This window comes from Harpia harpyja, chromosome 2 (assembly GCF_026419915.1).
Source record: "Harpia harpyja isolate bHarHar1 chromosome 2, bHarHar1 primary haplotype, whole genome shotgun sequence".
Lineage (NCBI taxonomy): Eukaryota > Metazoa > Chordata > Aves > Accipitriformes > Accipitridae > Harpia > Harpia harpyja.
This window is the reverse complement of record NC_068941.1, coordinates 7,332,638-7,349,193: the sequence shown is the minus strand read 5'-3', so window position 1 is coordinate 7,349,193 and position 16,556 is coordinate 7,332,638. Positions and strand designations below refer to the sequence as shown.

The following is a 16,556-nucleotide window of genomic DNA, read 5'->3' as shown; positions in this document are numbered from 1 at the left end:
CACTAATTACGCAGTCTTAAATGCCAGCAGAAATGGTTAAAGCCTTGCAATACTGCCAAGCAAAAATACCACCATAAAGACAGACACAACTATTTTTATTACATTAAGTTCAACTCATTTTTTCATTCTGTAAGCCACTAGAGAAATATGTTTTAACTAGCAGATGAAGAAAATTCTATGAAAACCTGTTGGACAATGACCTGTGGTCGGAAAAATCTAATTAACTCTAAGACTAGCTTCCACTTTTTGAATTAGTCATCTTACGGTATAAAGAACTTGAACTGTGTCCTATCACCTTAAAGGCTTAGTAATGCCTCAATAAAAAGAAGTGAGCAACTCCTCCCAACTCATATCACCTTACTGAACAGCGTCTCCTATTTACCTGCATAATGTGTATGCAGTACTCCTACCACTGTTGAGTTGGTACTGACAAAGCAACAGCTGTACAAGCTTGCTGACAAGTCTAAGAGGCTTCACACCATCAGAGGCCACTTCCAAAGGGGAGATGGGGAAAAAAAAGCCCTCCAAAGTTCAATGACGCTCTCAATCAGTGCCCTCCTCAACTGTAGACAGTTGCCATTTCTGGACCTCCTTGAATCAGTAATGGAGCTGTGACACTTCAAAAATCAAGAGAGGCAGGACCTGAGACTCATTCAACCAGATTCTAATCCTATAAATGACTAAGCACATATCACCAGGCTACTCATGTTTTCTCGCAGATACAATTAATCTCTTGCATCTGGTGTTAATCGTCCTTCTTCAGCCAGAGATAAGGAAAAACTTCTATGACCACAGATGTCATCAAGACACAGGGTTATCAAATACTAAAGAACATCCCCCACCGTAACACTTTTGCTAAAATACTGACAGCACAACGCTAAAACTTGAAACTAAAATCACTTCCAGAACATAAGAAGTCTCCATTTATTATAGTTACAAACTTCAACACAGGGTCAATTATGCTTAGACTACAGATAATGAAGGCTACTATTAAGGTTAATGGTTTGTCTTAAGAAGGGTTCAAGTCCCTGATAATGAATCCTGTATTTATTTCATTGTGGTGTTCTAGACTACTAACACAGATCAACCAGTTAAAAGAACCTATACCTTCTGATGATTCAATGTACTTCAGGTACATATTAACAAACCAATTACACACATGCGATTGTGCAAAGAAAGTATTTTTCTGTAGGCTACCTGTAAACTTAAACTTTGAAACCTTTTTGAGAAACTTACCATGCTGTTTCTGCTTAGGGTTGTACATCTTCCACCAGCGAAATATGATAAATCCATCTTGAATTCTACATCAAATAAATCAGATAAAACAGAAGTTAAGAGAGTGATAATCCAAAATCCTACATGCAGCTGCATGACATGTTGCCTTATGCAGTGCAGAGATCTCCAGTTGCAGTAGCGTACAAGCAATATTAAAGCATGAAGCATTACAGCATAAAGCATACAGTATAATATTATACAATTACTGCATTAGCGGAACTTGTATACAACCCCATATCCATTGCCTTCTCAAGGCTTTCAAAATTTAACAGTAAGAAACAAAATTACAAACTATTCACTAGTGGGTCGTTCATGAAACAAATTATTCTCAATTGCAGTAGACAAATGCAAACTACTCAGCCAAAATGAATCTGCCAGACTTAAGAGCGGGAGCATGAGGGAGTGAAAGACATTAATGAAAAAACAGTTCTCCTTCAAACTCTAAAGTGTTTTCTTTCTCAGATATTAAGAACAACTAGAATCTTGTCCAGTACTCACTTCGAATTGATAATGCTCAACCAGCAAATGAGCTAACAAGTATCTAAGAATGTCTAAATACTATCATCAAAAGAATCAGTTTATTTTTAACATTTATAAAGCTATTTATTGCTCATTAGTAAGATGGTATTTTGATATGTGAAATTGCTATTTAGAAGAGCCACCCCCTTGGAAATCTGTACCTGATAGACATGTCTTCTGTGATAAAATAGATTTCGCGAACCATGACTTTTCCAGACAGCACAGAGAATGAAAAGGAACCTAGTGCGCAAAACAGTGTTTATCAGACATTAGCCTAAAGTTGTTGATGCTTTATTTTCTGAACAGGAAGAACATAGTATTCAATTATCTGAAATGGGTTTACTGAGTATCTTGAGTTTTCCCTTTGAAAACACACTGACTTTCAGAGGAGAAGGGAAGTCAGAGATTCAGAACATATAAGACAAAAAGTACAAAACTTTAAAAAGTGCTGGATTTGCACTCAAGAATACAAGCAAACCCCTGAGACACACTAGTCACTCAGGACATTCAGGTGCCTTGCGAAGCTTGTGAAAAGAGTTAGGAAAGCTATTTTGAACATTTGTAATATCAAGCCATTGTATGCAAGACCATAGTTAGAGAAATAAAGATTCCTGACAGAATAATTTTTCAAATTTTAAATGGCTATAAAGTTTTCAGTCCAATTATTATGACAGATTGTGTTTACAGCAGGAAGGATTAATAAGCATGAAAAGACCAGCAGGTAATGCAATAGCTCATATTTTTCCTAAGGCTCTTCACCTCACCCACCGGAAGTTAAGTATACCCTGATTTAAAAACAAAAAAAAAAACCCCAAACCCCACCATTAATTGATTCAAGCCAAGCTGTAAATCATGGGATTTAATTAATGTTATGTTCTTCTTACTGATTAAGTTTATAAAGAACACCATATATTTGGTCAGCTATGTCCAGCTGTCTTTACTTAATAGCAATTTCACAGAGAAATTTTAATAAAAGCCCATAGATCAAGTGTAGCAGCCAATAAGTATTTCATCTACATTGCTGTTCAAAAAGTTGGATTTGAAGATGGTTTGGATTACAGTTCTTAAATTCTTGAGGACATAAGCAAATTATTGCAGGGGTCTCTTCGGCAGGCGGGTGTGGGTGGGTGGGTTTTTTTAAGTTTTCACTACATTTATGATCAATAGTTGCAGAAAAAGTCCAGAACTAAAGTCATTGTCATTCTGGGAAGTAGATAGAGGAAGACGTGGAAGAATAACTGAAAGAAAATTAAAAGTGCAGTCAGAGTGAGGTTGTGGGATACAGCCCTCTGTGACTCAGCACCAGATATTTTTGTAATGTGGGTGAGTGCCCAAGTGATTTGTACTGACCTGTTTTATTCAAAAATGTTTTAAAATATAAAAAAAAAAGTTAATGGATTTTGATGCAAATGTTCTAGACAGTATAAATTCTACATATCACAGTCCCAGTATGGATTAACATGATTAGTTGTTCTGACAGTTTATTTAGAAAGCAAGGACACTGCCATAACAGGGAGTTGAGGCTTGAGGCTCCACTGTGCCTCTCTGAGCCCACTCCAGTGGTTGCAACCCACAGTTCAGATGCTGTATAACCAGCCTCAAAGGTGTGGGGGAGTGGGAGGTTGCACCCCTTAACACCAAATTATGAGGCAAATTCAGAAGCGGATCAGGCAGGTCCCATGGGGGACTGAGGTCAATCTTCTCCTTTTAGGACACTAACCATTACGATTACAGGGCTTTGAAAAAGGGGTAATGGAAAATGTACAGATTTTAAGGACACAAAGTAGAGACACCAAACAAAAAAAAGTAAACTTGACTCAAAGTTCAAAAACCTGTCAAGTGAACTTTAATATAAAATAATGAGACTTCAACGAAAAAGGGGGTGTTTTTCTACCTACACCAAGAATCCTGCCCTAAAGCATGATATTGAATTTTTTTCTTCTTAAATTAAATCCATGCTTATAATTTTCAAATTACTCTAACAAAGGAACACTTTGATTTTACTTTGAGTTTTTAGCAAATTGAGGTATAATAAAAAGCAGTAGCTAAACAGCAGCATTACTGTAATCATAACTTACCAATATGGATGTAGCCATGTTTATATAATCTGTTAAGAACCAATGTTAAAATGAGTCCAATATTCCGGGAATTATAATATGTTAGGTAGATAATCCATCCACAAGACAATATTGTAGCTGTTGAAAGATTAAAATGAATTCAATTATTTTTTAAAGTATGCTGACCTAGATAAAAGCCTTACCTATTAAGACTATAAAGCACAAGAATGTTCTTCTACTCTCAAAAAAAATTTGAAACTTATGGGACACTTTAATGAGTGTTTTCAGAGAGATGGTATGAGAAGGATGTGAAGACATGGGAGGCGGGGAAAAGGGGAAAGGGGAAGTTCAGAAGAATATAGATTCTTCACTGCTTTTCCAGTCCTCAATATTAAAAAACCTGTCCTCCAGAGGACTTGCAAAAAGGCACCACATATGTCATTACATCCCTTATCATCCAAGTAGTTAAATTTCATAGATCAAATAATAACATGGATTATCCCACGTGGTCATTTATTTCATAACACCCTAAAAAAAAAACCAAAAACCACCACAAAAGTCATACTACATTCCTTCTCCTGCCTTCTCCACACCATGAACTGTAAAATAGATTTCTAGTCTTTCATATCTTGGCACAGGAAACAACATTATCACATCTGAAACCATTTCCTAAGTTGCTGTATCCTGAGAGAAATGTACCAGTCCTTGGGTTAGCAGAAATCTGTTAACAGTTCAAGCATGGAATTTGATAGGGGGAAAAAGGAAATAGCAATCCAATGAGAAACATGTTTTTAAAAAAAAAAAAATTAGGTCTGCTAATCCCCAAAGTAATTTTTACTTTAGTTGATTAAGAGCTAGTAACCTATTTCTAACTACAAGGGTTCTGAAAGCTTCCAGAAGGACAAACCCAAAAGGAATGGGACTGCCAGGGAACGGACTAGTTCTAACTCATTTTACTGATAATTACCACTCTGTTTCATCCAAAGCAGAGTAGAAAAGAAAGCAATTTTTGTATTTGCAGTAACTCTACTCATTATACTAACTGAACTTTTTAACAGAAGTTTTTCCTTTATGTATACACTTTATACTGAAAAGCTCAGATTTATTGTGCCTTTTATGGGAAATCTGAAGTGCAGAAAGGCATACAGGTATGATGCCTTCACTCTGCAGAAAGTAAAAAAAAAAAACACAAAAAAGTTACAAACACAACCTGTCCTTTTACTGCCCCTTAATTTTTTTGCAGTGGGATGCTCCACTGCTTTGTAACAACACCTGTGCTTTGTTGAAAGATGAGGAGAAGGTAGAAGAGACAGACTTGCACGACTTTGTCTTTTCCTTACTGGAAAATGGATCTAGTGTGGCCAAAATTCAAGTAGCTCATACACTTGGGCAGGTAAGCTACCTGACATGTAAAACAAATCAAATCTGTGTGGGTGATTACACAGGAACAAGACAGGGAGGGTTAAAGCTATACCCCAGGAAAGACGCTGCTCTTGGCATTCAGTGAAGGCATACTGCAAGGACAGCATTTACCTCCCCTCGCTTTCGGATGAGTAAGCTACTCACTACTGGTCCTCTACCAATGTAGGGAGAAAGGTGGAATGACTCATGCTCAGAGGGTCTCATTCCAGTAATAAAACTTAATTCGAGATTAAAGTTCAACTAGACACTTAACTTCTACATACCTAAAGCCAAAAAGGTACCCTCTTAAGGTGACATATACTGAGAAAAATCAGCAAACTAGTGCAGTTTCCAGGCATTACGGTCCTAATCCGCTGCCTTTACCACTAGTCTCACCTCTGCCACAAATTGCAGCCTTTTCTTTCCCCTCAGCAAATCTAGTCTCTGCTATTAAGTGACAGATCCCATAAACTCTATTCATCTCACTATTATATTCTTGATTTTAAAAGCCTCTTCACTGAAACTACAGTTTGGAAATTACATTTGGAAAGTTTTACTGCATGTGATTTTTAGAAATTATTCTAGAATGGAGCAACAGCTCTTTGAGGAGCATGTTCATTTCTAGAATTCATCACCTCTTTTATGGCGATGAATAGGTAGCTGTTCCAGGATTCAGGAGAAGAAACTATTGACTTTTTTTGTTCTCTTATAACAGGATGCCATAGGTCAGCAGATGAATGCAAAGGAGGATAGGCTGGTTGAAACTGGGTCAGTTAATAAATATTACCTGAATACGTTTCTATCCAAACCTCATAACAACCGGAGGCTACCCAGCTTTTTCTGTTGTTTGTGTCATTGTTTCTGGACTAGCAGGTGGCTTCTTACAATTTAAGGGATCAGCAGCTCCCCAAAACTGCATAATTCTATATAGGTCATTCTGCTTGTAGAAAAAGGGGATGGACTATATTATTTCTTGAAGTTCCATCCACCCTTCTATGAAACAGAAATTTGTAAGTTTAATATATTCACGATAATAAGAAAGCTAAGCAAAGCTTTTGGTTTAAATTATAGCTGTTAAATGGAATTGCTTATATCCTACATACTTTCCAGGTAGAATTACTAGTAGTTTGCTCTAGGAATCCAGCACAGAGAGGGAAAAACAGAAAAAGAAAATTCTGCAGGCTGCAATTTGACACTTTTATTCTTTCACAAAAGACCCAAACATCTCTAATTCTCAAGTCAAAGCTTCCAGAGACAAATTTTTCAGATCTGTTCTGCATCTGTTCCACATTTTACCATGAGCAACTATCAGCATGGTCATTCCATTATTTTCATCTTGATTACACTTAGAATTTTACGTTGAGTACAAGCTTTCCATGTCAACATAGTAAAAAGTGAAAGAAATAATGTTCAGAAAGCACCCTTAGCTAATTTGCCTATGTCCTTTTCATTCAGTTTGGCCTACTGAAAAATAATTCCAATACGTCAATAGCCATGCTTTACCGTCCCAGAAGTCAAAACAAAGTTATTTTTCCTGTGCTGCCCCTCATTCCAGGTCCAAGAATCAAGGCTGAAAAGCAGGTGTTCTCTACCTTCAGAAAAGTCCGAATTCATCACACACTTCTAGCACTCTCATCCAGACCTGAATACAACTTAGTTTTTATTTTGCTGTCCCTGACCCACATGTTCATAGGCTCAGAAAATAAAAGTACCACCTACCCAAATATAAACAATAGCACTAGTGTTATAAAAAAATGAGCATACCTAAATCAGGCACATTTACAAAAGCAGCCCATAACCGAGTACACAATAGTTTGGCTTAAAGGCTTATTGTGGCACACCATTTAGTCTAGAAGTTATGTCATTAAACACAATAGTCTTTATATCACTTTTCAAACTATACGATATTAAATGGCAGATAGGTACATATTGGTATAATGAAGTTATTGTATCTGCCTGTCATGTGCTACAATGCTAATCCCTTGTTATGGTATTACAATTAATCACCAGCTTACTCTGGTGTTAGAAAAAACTTATTTCATGGAGAGAAGTTCTCACTGAGTTCTTATTTTGCAGAGTTGCAATTGCAGAGCATCGTCCTTTGCACACTGGACTTATCTCCCAAGTGTTGCAGCACAATTAGCATTGGAAACAGTTCTTTACTTTTTCTTTCCTAATTACTTAAGCAGCATTGCCATACTTCACTAAGCAGCTGTATGACAAATAAAAAACTGGTTTCAACATTGTGATGTAATTTGGTAAGAAATTTGATATTGGTATGCCAACATTTAGAGAACCATGTTTAAAAGTACACACACAAAAAAACATTTAACCAAAACAGAATAGATTCACCTTACCTACTAACAGCCAAACAACATTGGAGTCATGTTCTGTTAGGAAGTCTTCCAACTGTGTGATACTTGGGACAAAACTATCATTTTTTCTTTGATCCATTGCTAAACTGTTTTTGCACCAGCACCTATAGAACTGACAGAAAAAAAACAAAAACAAACCAAAATTAATAACAAGCGCAGTACAGTTTGGAGAAAATTGAGTATGTACCCTGTTAAGTAACCTCTAACAGTCTGTTTCACACAAATATGAATTTACTGGTTTTATTTCTTCAATAACATCTTCATGATTCTCAGCTACCCTTTCTTCTACTCTAGAGCTCCAGAAACACTTCCACTCATCTCTGCTGAAACAAACAGAGTTTCCAGGCATGTGCCTCCCTAAAACAGATTACAGAATGCGAGAATACGCTCTCCAAATTTAGTACCCTGAATGCACTATACAGCATATAATAACAAATAAATTTATAAAACTGTTGTACCGTAGCAGTAAGTCAAAAGGTAACTGAACATACAAGTAAAAATGAGTCTGTATTAAGCCTTCTAACATTCAAAAAGGGAATATGAGACAACATGAGACTGAACCCCCTGCCCCTGTGGAAGGAAAGGCCGAAGCAGACACTTTCAGGAGTTATGGAAAATTCCCATAACCTCCTAATCCACTGTGTCCATTAATTCTTCTGCTTAAGGATGGATTTGCATCATCTTATAAAAAGTGACTACATAGTATCTCTGTTATAGAGAGCAGAAAACCAGTCCTTCTTATCTTACACACTTACTCAAACCACCCATAAATCACTTTGCAACTGGGTTATATTAATTAAGTGTGATTAACAGGGAGTAGCTCAACTCCATAACATCTGTAATTACACAGTAATATTTTACTTGCATTAGTTTCATTTGAAGTCTTCTCCCTTGGATGTTATGTCAAGCCTTCTTACAGGAAGATAGGCATATAAGCATTAATTCTGCTTTTTTTTTTTCCCCCTCCTTTTTTTAAACACCTTCCAGCTCCTGGCAGCCTGTCTTCCTGTCAGTATTCAACCTCAAAAAAACTTAGTAGACTTTATTTCCTTTCTTTATGAAGTCTCTGATGCTCTCCATCAAGAGCTCTAGAACATAAAACTAAATAACATTGGTAAGACCTTAGTTTTTGAGCAGCAAAACATCTTTGGAATAGTCAGTATTTAGAAGTGTTAGCAATAAACTAACAATTTATCCAGTTATTCCTGTGATATCCATACTGCCTCTCACTATTATAACTTGAAAACAAAATGTGGAAAAAGTTGAAAAAACCTGCCTTTAATGCACTTGTTTCTCCCCTACATTTGGGTAAATACAGTACCTTGACTTAAGAGCCTATGTTTTGAACTAAAACACAAGTAGAGTCCCAAGAATAAGTGCTAACAATCTGTTTGCTACCTCTTCTGTAAGAAGGAATAGAATAGGGAGGAAAGAACATGAAAGCAATAAACAGAAACAAACAAAGAAAAAAACCCCCAAACACCAAAACACCAGACATTGCTTCCAGTAATGATGATAAAGAAGCTACTAACTTAGCTCCCCTACAAAGAGGAATAATAAGCATCACACACACATACATACACCTTAAAAAATAAGCCTTTGTTTTAAAAGGGACGTTACAACAGCAAATTAAATCACATAATGGCAGTGTCATTTGCTTCAAGACATTCGCAGTACCTTAATAAAAAACCCACATGTCAACTTGTATTATGAAGCAGACGATGCCTCTGCAGGCAGCCTGTAAGAGCCTTTAACCCGTGAATGACAGGGTAACCAGAGAAACCAAAATCAACACTTTCAGCAAAAAGGAAGAAAGAACTTGGTTTTTTCCCTTTCTTACAAAGAGGCAACACAGTCACTCTTTTGTGATCAAGACCATGGTGGAAGTGCTGTCAGTTGGTGAGGACTGCCTACCACCTTAACAAACACAAACACTATTTAATCTCTCAAGAAAACAACGTGGTGCTTTTTCCTAAGAAATTATCACCCAATGTTACACGATACTGAGACAGGACATTAAATATCATTATGCTCCAAATAGGACTGCAGCAAGACAACTCAGAGACTGCAAGTCATGGGATCCTGATACTTAGTTGCTTAAACAAAGACAGTGTTCATCATTTTTTGTCATCACTACCCAGAACCATAAATTGGATATCCTTGGAATTTTTCTGGAATACATCTGCTATTTGCAGGCAAATAAACTCAGGAATCCCCCATCAGTCATCATATGTCAATACACCATTTTGGAGCTCCACAGCTGATCCTTAAACATGCTGCCCCACTGGTTTGTTTTTTTTTTGTCAGGGCACCCTTCAGCCTTGATCAAATCACCTGAGGAAGAGGATGATGGCAATGAAAGTTTAACCACTCAGAAACAGGCAGAAGCAACACCTGCACTAGATGTGGGCTCTTGGTATGCATCTCAGATGAACCAGGTGCTTAATCCACTTAAATTATGAAGCAATTTTGGCCATATGAATTAGTGTAATAGAAAGGGGATGCATGCAGAGACTTAAGTAGTACACACTGTTTATAATGCCCTTGTGCATTTATACAGCACGGAGAATGGAGAAGCAAGATCTGGATCATCATGTTTGTTACAAGGAAGAGACACCGTCTTTTCAGGACAGATATTAGCTGCTTTCAGTAACCAGCATTTCTTTCTGTTGACCGTTCTGCACCTAACTGCCTTCATCTTCCATGTCCTATATATTGTACCCATAGATTTAAATCATGCATACTTCTCAGCTGCCTGCACTCAAGCCACCCTCTGTTGCATTTATTCCTGTGTGCAAAATAACTTTGCAAGCAGACAAAACATTAAGTGTTGCGCTCTAACACTGACCCATAGGTTGAGGAGTCTGTAATTTACATTCATACTGCTACTGTATTCTTCTAAAGTAACAGTATACATTCCAAATCTTAAGGGACTGACTACTCTTGGAAGGATGAGACCTAAGCCTGGACGGGAAACTGAGTCTTAACCAACCCTGCTAATACAAGAAAGAAAATCCATCAAAGAGGAAGAGAAACCCAGAACTCCACATTTACATCTCCACACTTGTTTGTAGTATTTTCTCAAGGTCTCTACTGTTTTGTGACAATAAGATCAGTTAACATGCTGGAATAGTCCAAGACCATGGCAAGTGTTTTGGTTTACCTGCCTTTCCCCCCACCTTTTTTTTTTTTTTTAAGCACATCTTTACTCTTCAGTATGTCACTCATGGCTCTCATTTACCACATACCATGTTAATACATACAAAACATATTAGCTTTCTCCTGGGAGGAGGACAGGAGAAGAGGAGGATTCTGTGGCACTGAAGTGACAGAATCCCAATACTTGTATTTATCTTCACAGCAGTCCTTTAAGGGGTTATGTAGTCTTCTTTCTGCAAATGAGATATCTGAAGTAAGGAGAGATAAAGGCCAAATCCTTTATTTATGATGCCCAAAATGGAATACTTGGGGCCTGCTTTTCAGGTTGTGCATGTTTAGAGCACTTGGCCTGTTCAAAGCAGACAGTGGACTGGCTTGAAGATGTGAGGGTTCGATATTGCTGTAGATTTGCTCCTCCTGATCAGACAGGCTTTCTTTACAGCAGAAACACACACTTAACAGACTTAAAAAAGTGACTTTTAATTACTTGTGTCACACATTGATCTGTTTTCCTCAGTACTAAAAAGATGCAAGGGATGTTATAATCCTGGGGGATGCACTTCATTTCCAGCCTGCTTCTAGTATACCAAATTCGATCCAATTTTCACAGCAAATATGCTATCCCTAAAGCACCAAATACTCCAAAGCAGCTGCTTCAAATCTTTATAAATACATTTAAATCACACCAAATAGGTAAACTAGTTTTAACCTCAGCCTGACAGATTAACACTGAGGAAAAAAAAACACTGCTTGAACAAAGCCATTAAAAATTTACAGAAAGCATGCCTGTATGAAAAGAGTTGACAGACAAAAAACCATAAGCCCGGTCATCAGGCTCTTGGTCACCAGAGTGCAGTTGCTTGGCAGACAGCTGCAGCCTAGGGAGCAACAACCCACCTGAAAAAGGTCTGTCCTGTACCTATAGCTGAGGATGAAGGCAACAGATATTTTATTCAGTGCCCAAGAGCATTAGGGTAATAGGGGTCTTGAGCTGCATAAGAAAAGGAGAAAGAAGAAGAAATGTTTATTTATCACATCCTTTGTAACGCTCTTTTCCTGGCACACCTTGTAGAAACAGCTGAATAAAAATGGTATCCAAAGGTGCGGAAAATAACTAGCATTTCATGATATTGAAAAGAAACACTTTTAATATGGTTATGAAGCAGGTAGGGAAATAATGGATGCTGCCAATCCCCTTATTACTACTAGAATTCAGGGGGGGAATAAACCAGGAGCTGAAATTCGTCAGACATATTCCTCAGATTTTCACAGAAATCAAGCATTGATCAAATATATGTTAATTGATGTTATTAGAGGTTAACTACCGTTCTGAGGATACTCAATTCCCAACCTCTACAGCAATTACAAGACAGTGGAGTCACAATTACACCCAAAATGATACATTAAACAACAGGAGGAAAATTCCCCTGGTCTCAATAAGTGAACATAGATAATACACCTGGATGCTTCACATCTCCAGTAAAGGAGCCATACCCACAACGGTTCCTTAGAGAAAAGGAAAGAAATGGCATTTTTGCATCCCACCAACTCCATCACTTTCTTTCAAAGGGTCTCCAGCAACAGCTGCTATGAAATCAGAGCTTTAGATAATTAAATGATATTAGAAAGGAGTCTCACAAACATAAACACAACTCAACTGAATTTTCCTCTGAAGGTATCATGACATTGTCAGCACCCAGATGCACATTAGGCACATTTCACAAAACAAAAAGCTGCCAACCTTGGCACCTTTCCCAAAACACTCCAGTTAGGTCCGAAGACTTCAAACCCATCCCAGCACAGCTTAGGAAGCTCAGCTATTCTTTAATCAACAAACAAGGGAAAGAGGAAGGAAGAAAAGGAAAGTTGTTCTCAAAAATCACATGTACACAAAAAATAAGCTAAGTGACAGCAGCTGCACAGGAATTCTGCCATCTGACATGTTGCATTGGTTTCATAACTTACACCAAATTAAACACCAGCAGCTCTTTTTCTAATAACTAAGATTCAGGCCTATTTTCTTCCCCCTCTGCTAGTGCTTGAAGTAACAATAGCGGTAAACTGTAAACAAATTAAACTAATGCTTTAATTATACTAATGAAATCTTGCTACCACCTCCAGCTGAAACAGCTGAACTAAAAACAGAGCACAGAAGAGAGTCACACCTAGTTAAACCAGTGTGTGAACAGCCTTAGTTAAAAAAACATTTGCACTACAGTAGCTTACGTTAGTAAACAACACATTTACTTAAAAATTAACTAAATGAAAATTAAAGTATATTCAAAGGAACTATAAGATAAAAATCATTCTTACAGTAGCCTACCTGAGGAGATTTATTTTACCTAACAGAGAAACTGAAACCACCAGAGAAGCATCTACAGTAAAAAAAAAATTAAAACGAAATTTAACACTCTTCTGAGAGCAGCGAGAGAAAACAGAAGAAAAATCTAGTATCTACTGATCCGGTGTCCAAAACCACAGAAGTGACATATTTTTGTTTATTTACTTTTAGTAGTACAGGACATGTTTTAATACAGAAGAAATCAAAGACAAACTCTTGCTATGGCAACCAACATACAGTACTCCTTGCATCACTCAACTGCTAGCCTAGGAATGCCTAACTGAACTTTGGATGATTTTTCATTTCATTTTAATTTTTAAAAAATAAAAATATGTTGTTTAACCTTGCCTCCCAGACTTGTTCAGGAGAGGGGGTTGTTCTGCTTACATTGCCAGCTTTTGATGCTGCAGAAGAAAAAAAAGGACAAAACCAAAAAAACCCAAACAACATAAAAGGCTCATAACAGTAGGAAAAAAAAAAAAAGAAAAAAAAAAGAACTTCCCTTATGCAAACTTCTCTATTTAAAAAAAAAAAAATAATATATATATATATTCTTTTTTGGGGCTGGTCTCAACAAGGCAATGACTTCCCCCCCCCCTTTTTTTTTTTTAATTTGAACTACAGCATTGTACCTCTGAAATACTCTATGAAATTGAGTCTTCTACACCTTACATATGAATTTTTCCAAAAGTACTTCCTCTAACTTTCTCCTCTGACACACCATCACGGTTTGGAGAAAGGGGGAAGTCTGCCATAAATCAAACTAAAAATCAGTCTTGTGACTACATATACCACCATCCTTAAGTGAACTACATATAGGTCTTCATTAGTGTCTGTCCCAGTCTACAGTCAACCCAAAGATTTTGGCACAACAACAAGTGCTATAAGAAGTTATGCAAGAAGATAAAAAGTTACTAGGAGAAGGTAGTACGTCTCAACATCACCGTAAACACAGGATAACTCTGCAACACTGCTAATGAAGAGCAGTAAACTTTGCCTATTTCCCACAGGACAAAATTATGCAAAAGAGCAATTACCAGAGAGCAGCTGATGCATATTTCACATGCCAAAGTTTTCTAAAGGCATACCCAAAAGGGGTGAGTTACTTCAGCATGCCACACACAAGGATGAGAGCTCTCTCTAGAGAAGTGCCGGACGTGCATGTACCTCCACCCAATCAACCCAAAACGATGCACCATGAGCAAAATCTACTCATGCATTAACCTGTTCATGAACACTGTCAAATTGTGCAAATTCAGGCCATGATCCTAAGCGAACATCCCTGAACATCCATTTGGAGCCAGCTGCCTAATCAGACCTTAAATACTGCTTTTACCAATGACTATTTGAATAACCTATTAACATACTTTTACAATCAACAGGACTACTCCCTCCTACACTTCAGTTTTTCTTCTCAGTTGCCAAAATTTCTGGCCCGATTGTTTATCTGGTCATCACGTTTTACACACAAAAAAGGGAAAAAAACCTGCATAGCTACAATAAAAAAAAGCCAGAAAAGTAGAATTAACTAATCAAATTACACAACACAAGAACTCCCATGGCAACGATCGTGGTCTTTTTTCATATTAAACCTGATAAAATTATCTATAGATAGATACATCTGTTGCAGCAAACTACCAACTTTGGAAGTTTTCCCAAAGTTTCGTGAAGGTTGCTGTGGAGATGTGCCTTAAGACGGGAAACAAATCCGGACGTAGATTATGACCAGGATACCGGCTATACGCTAATCTTCAAAATACATCTCCACCGTATTAATGTGTTCGAGCATGTTATATCGATAAATTACCTCAGATTTTTTCTACTGACAACGTGAAGCGCAAGCACGTTATCGTTACAGCTTTGGACATGTCAAAAAGCAGGTGCGTTTTGTGTCAGATGAGCGTGTGTGTGTTTTAAACTCCCTAAGGACCGCGGGCGCTGGCAGAGATCCGTCTTTCACCGGCCAGGGAAAGGAAGAGCAAAACTTTCCTCGCCGGCCAAACAAAACTGGAAGCGCCTGAACTCCCGTCCTCTGACCTGACACCCTTTCTGCACGGCGTTAACCTACAAAAGACATACGCAAAGGGAAAAAAAAACAAAAAACAAAACCAAAAACAACAAAAAAAACCAGGAACCTGTGAAACCGGAGGGGCTTCCTCTCACACCGCTTCCAGGGAAAGCGGACGGGGCCGGCGGAGGAAAGGGGCGACACACCGGTACCGGTAACACAACGCCCCGTTGTGAGGGGGAGTGGGGGGGGGAAGAGGCGGCACAGGACGATCGCCCCCGCCTCAGCATCGGCGAGCGCGTAGGGAGCGCGGCCCGGCCCCCCGGCCCCCTACCCCGACACGGCGGAGGCCCTCGCCGGCCCCAGCTCCTCCTGGGGCGGGGGCGGCTGCCGCCCCTCAGAGCCGCCCGGCGCCCGGGCGCCTTTTCCCTCACGGAGGCCGCCGCCGGCGGCGGGGCCCGACAGGCCCAGGGCCGGCGGCGGGGCCCGATCCCTCCTCAACCAGCCCGCGGCGGACCCGCACCAGGCCCAACGCGGTGGGAACGGGAGTACGACCCCGCCCACCACCTCCCCCCCCCCGCACTTACGCCATCGTCCTCCGCGGCGGCTTCACCACGGACCCGGAAGCGGCGGCAGCGGCGGCGGCCGGGGCCCTCCCGCACCTCACGGCGAACGGCGGGCCGCCCCGCCCACAGCGCCGCCGGCCCGCAGCGCCGCCGGAGCCAACCGCGAGGCGCCGCCGACCCGCGGGGCCAATGGCAAGGGCGGTGGCTCCCCGAAGGGGCGGGAAGAAGGGGGGCGCGCCGCCAATCGCATGGGGGGGGCCGGGAGAGTCTCCCGCCCCTTCACGGGGGGCGGGGGGCGCCGCGCATGCGCAGGTCGTGGCGCAGCTTGGCGGGGTCCCGGTGCTGTGGGTTTGCCTGCTGGTATCTCCAGCCGATAAACACAGCCCCTAAATTTTAATTTATCTGAGGGATTTTGCAACAGACGCAGCTCTCCGCCGTCGTCACAACCCCGTGCAGAGGCGTCCCGTGAGGAGAAGGGCTGCCGGCCTTCGCTGGCCCGGGCTGCCGTCGGGCCTCCAGTCAGTCAGCGGAGGCTGTGGAGCCCAGGGACCGAGCGCCCGTCAATCCACAGCACGTCCCGCTTTCCCATTTGCTCGCAGGTCCATCATTCCTTAATTGGGAGGCCCCGAAGTGTTGTGTTTACCAAGTGGCTGGGTAATTCTATGTTCTGGCTGTTGGTTTTTCTGTCTGTTGTGTGCTCCTTCCAAAGCAGGTGAACAAAATTCGCCCCCAGAAGACAGGCAGATAAAAAGCTAATTGTCAGACATTTTCCAATACACGCGTGGCTGTGACCTGACTGCCAGATGTAGTAAAACATGGTAAACACACAGATTTCTTTAGAGTCACCCAGGTGTG

General features: G+C 39.9%; 1 protein-coding gene across 16 annotated transcripts in view; it reads right to left on the bottom strand.

The window, feature by feature from the left end:
• The window catches only part of BLTP1 (bridge-like lipid transfer protein family member 1), a 127,618-nt gene extending 111,788 nt beyond the window's left edge, over window positions 1–15,830 (bottom strand). For 7 of the 16 annotated variants that reach the window (XM_052814582.1, XM_052814669.1, XM_052814657.1 and 4 more), the window contains exons 1-5: window positions 10,876–11,090; window positions 7,610–7,739; window positions 3,873–3,989; window positions 1,956–2,034; window positions 1,237–1,301 (exon numbers count right to left, since the gene is read on the bottom strand). In XM_052814582.1, coding sequence (XP_052670542.1) covers window positions 1,237–1,301; window positions 1,956–2,034; window positions 3,873–3,989; window positions 7,610–7,739; window positions 10,876–10,878 — 394 coding nt within the window. In that variant the 5' untranslated portion in view covers window positions 10,879–11,090. Of the gene's footprint in view, window positions 1–1,236; window positions 1,302–1,955; window positions 2,035–3,872; window positions 3,990–7,609; window positions 7,740–10,875; window positions 11,094–11,683; window positions 11,778–15,722 lie in introns of those variants that run through there. The other 9 variants (XM_052814572.1, XM_052814647.1, XM_052814696.1 and 6 more) reach the window with 7 other exon arrangements.
• Between the last annotated feature and the right edge of the window lie 726 nt (window positions 15,831–16,556).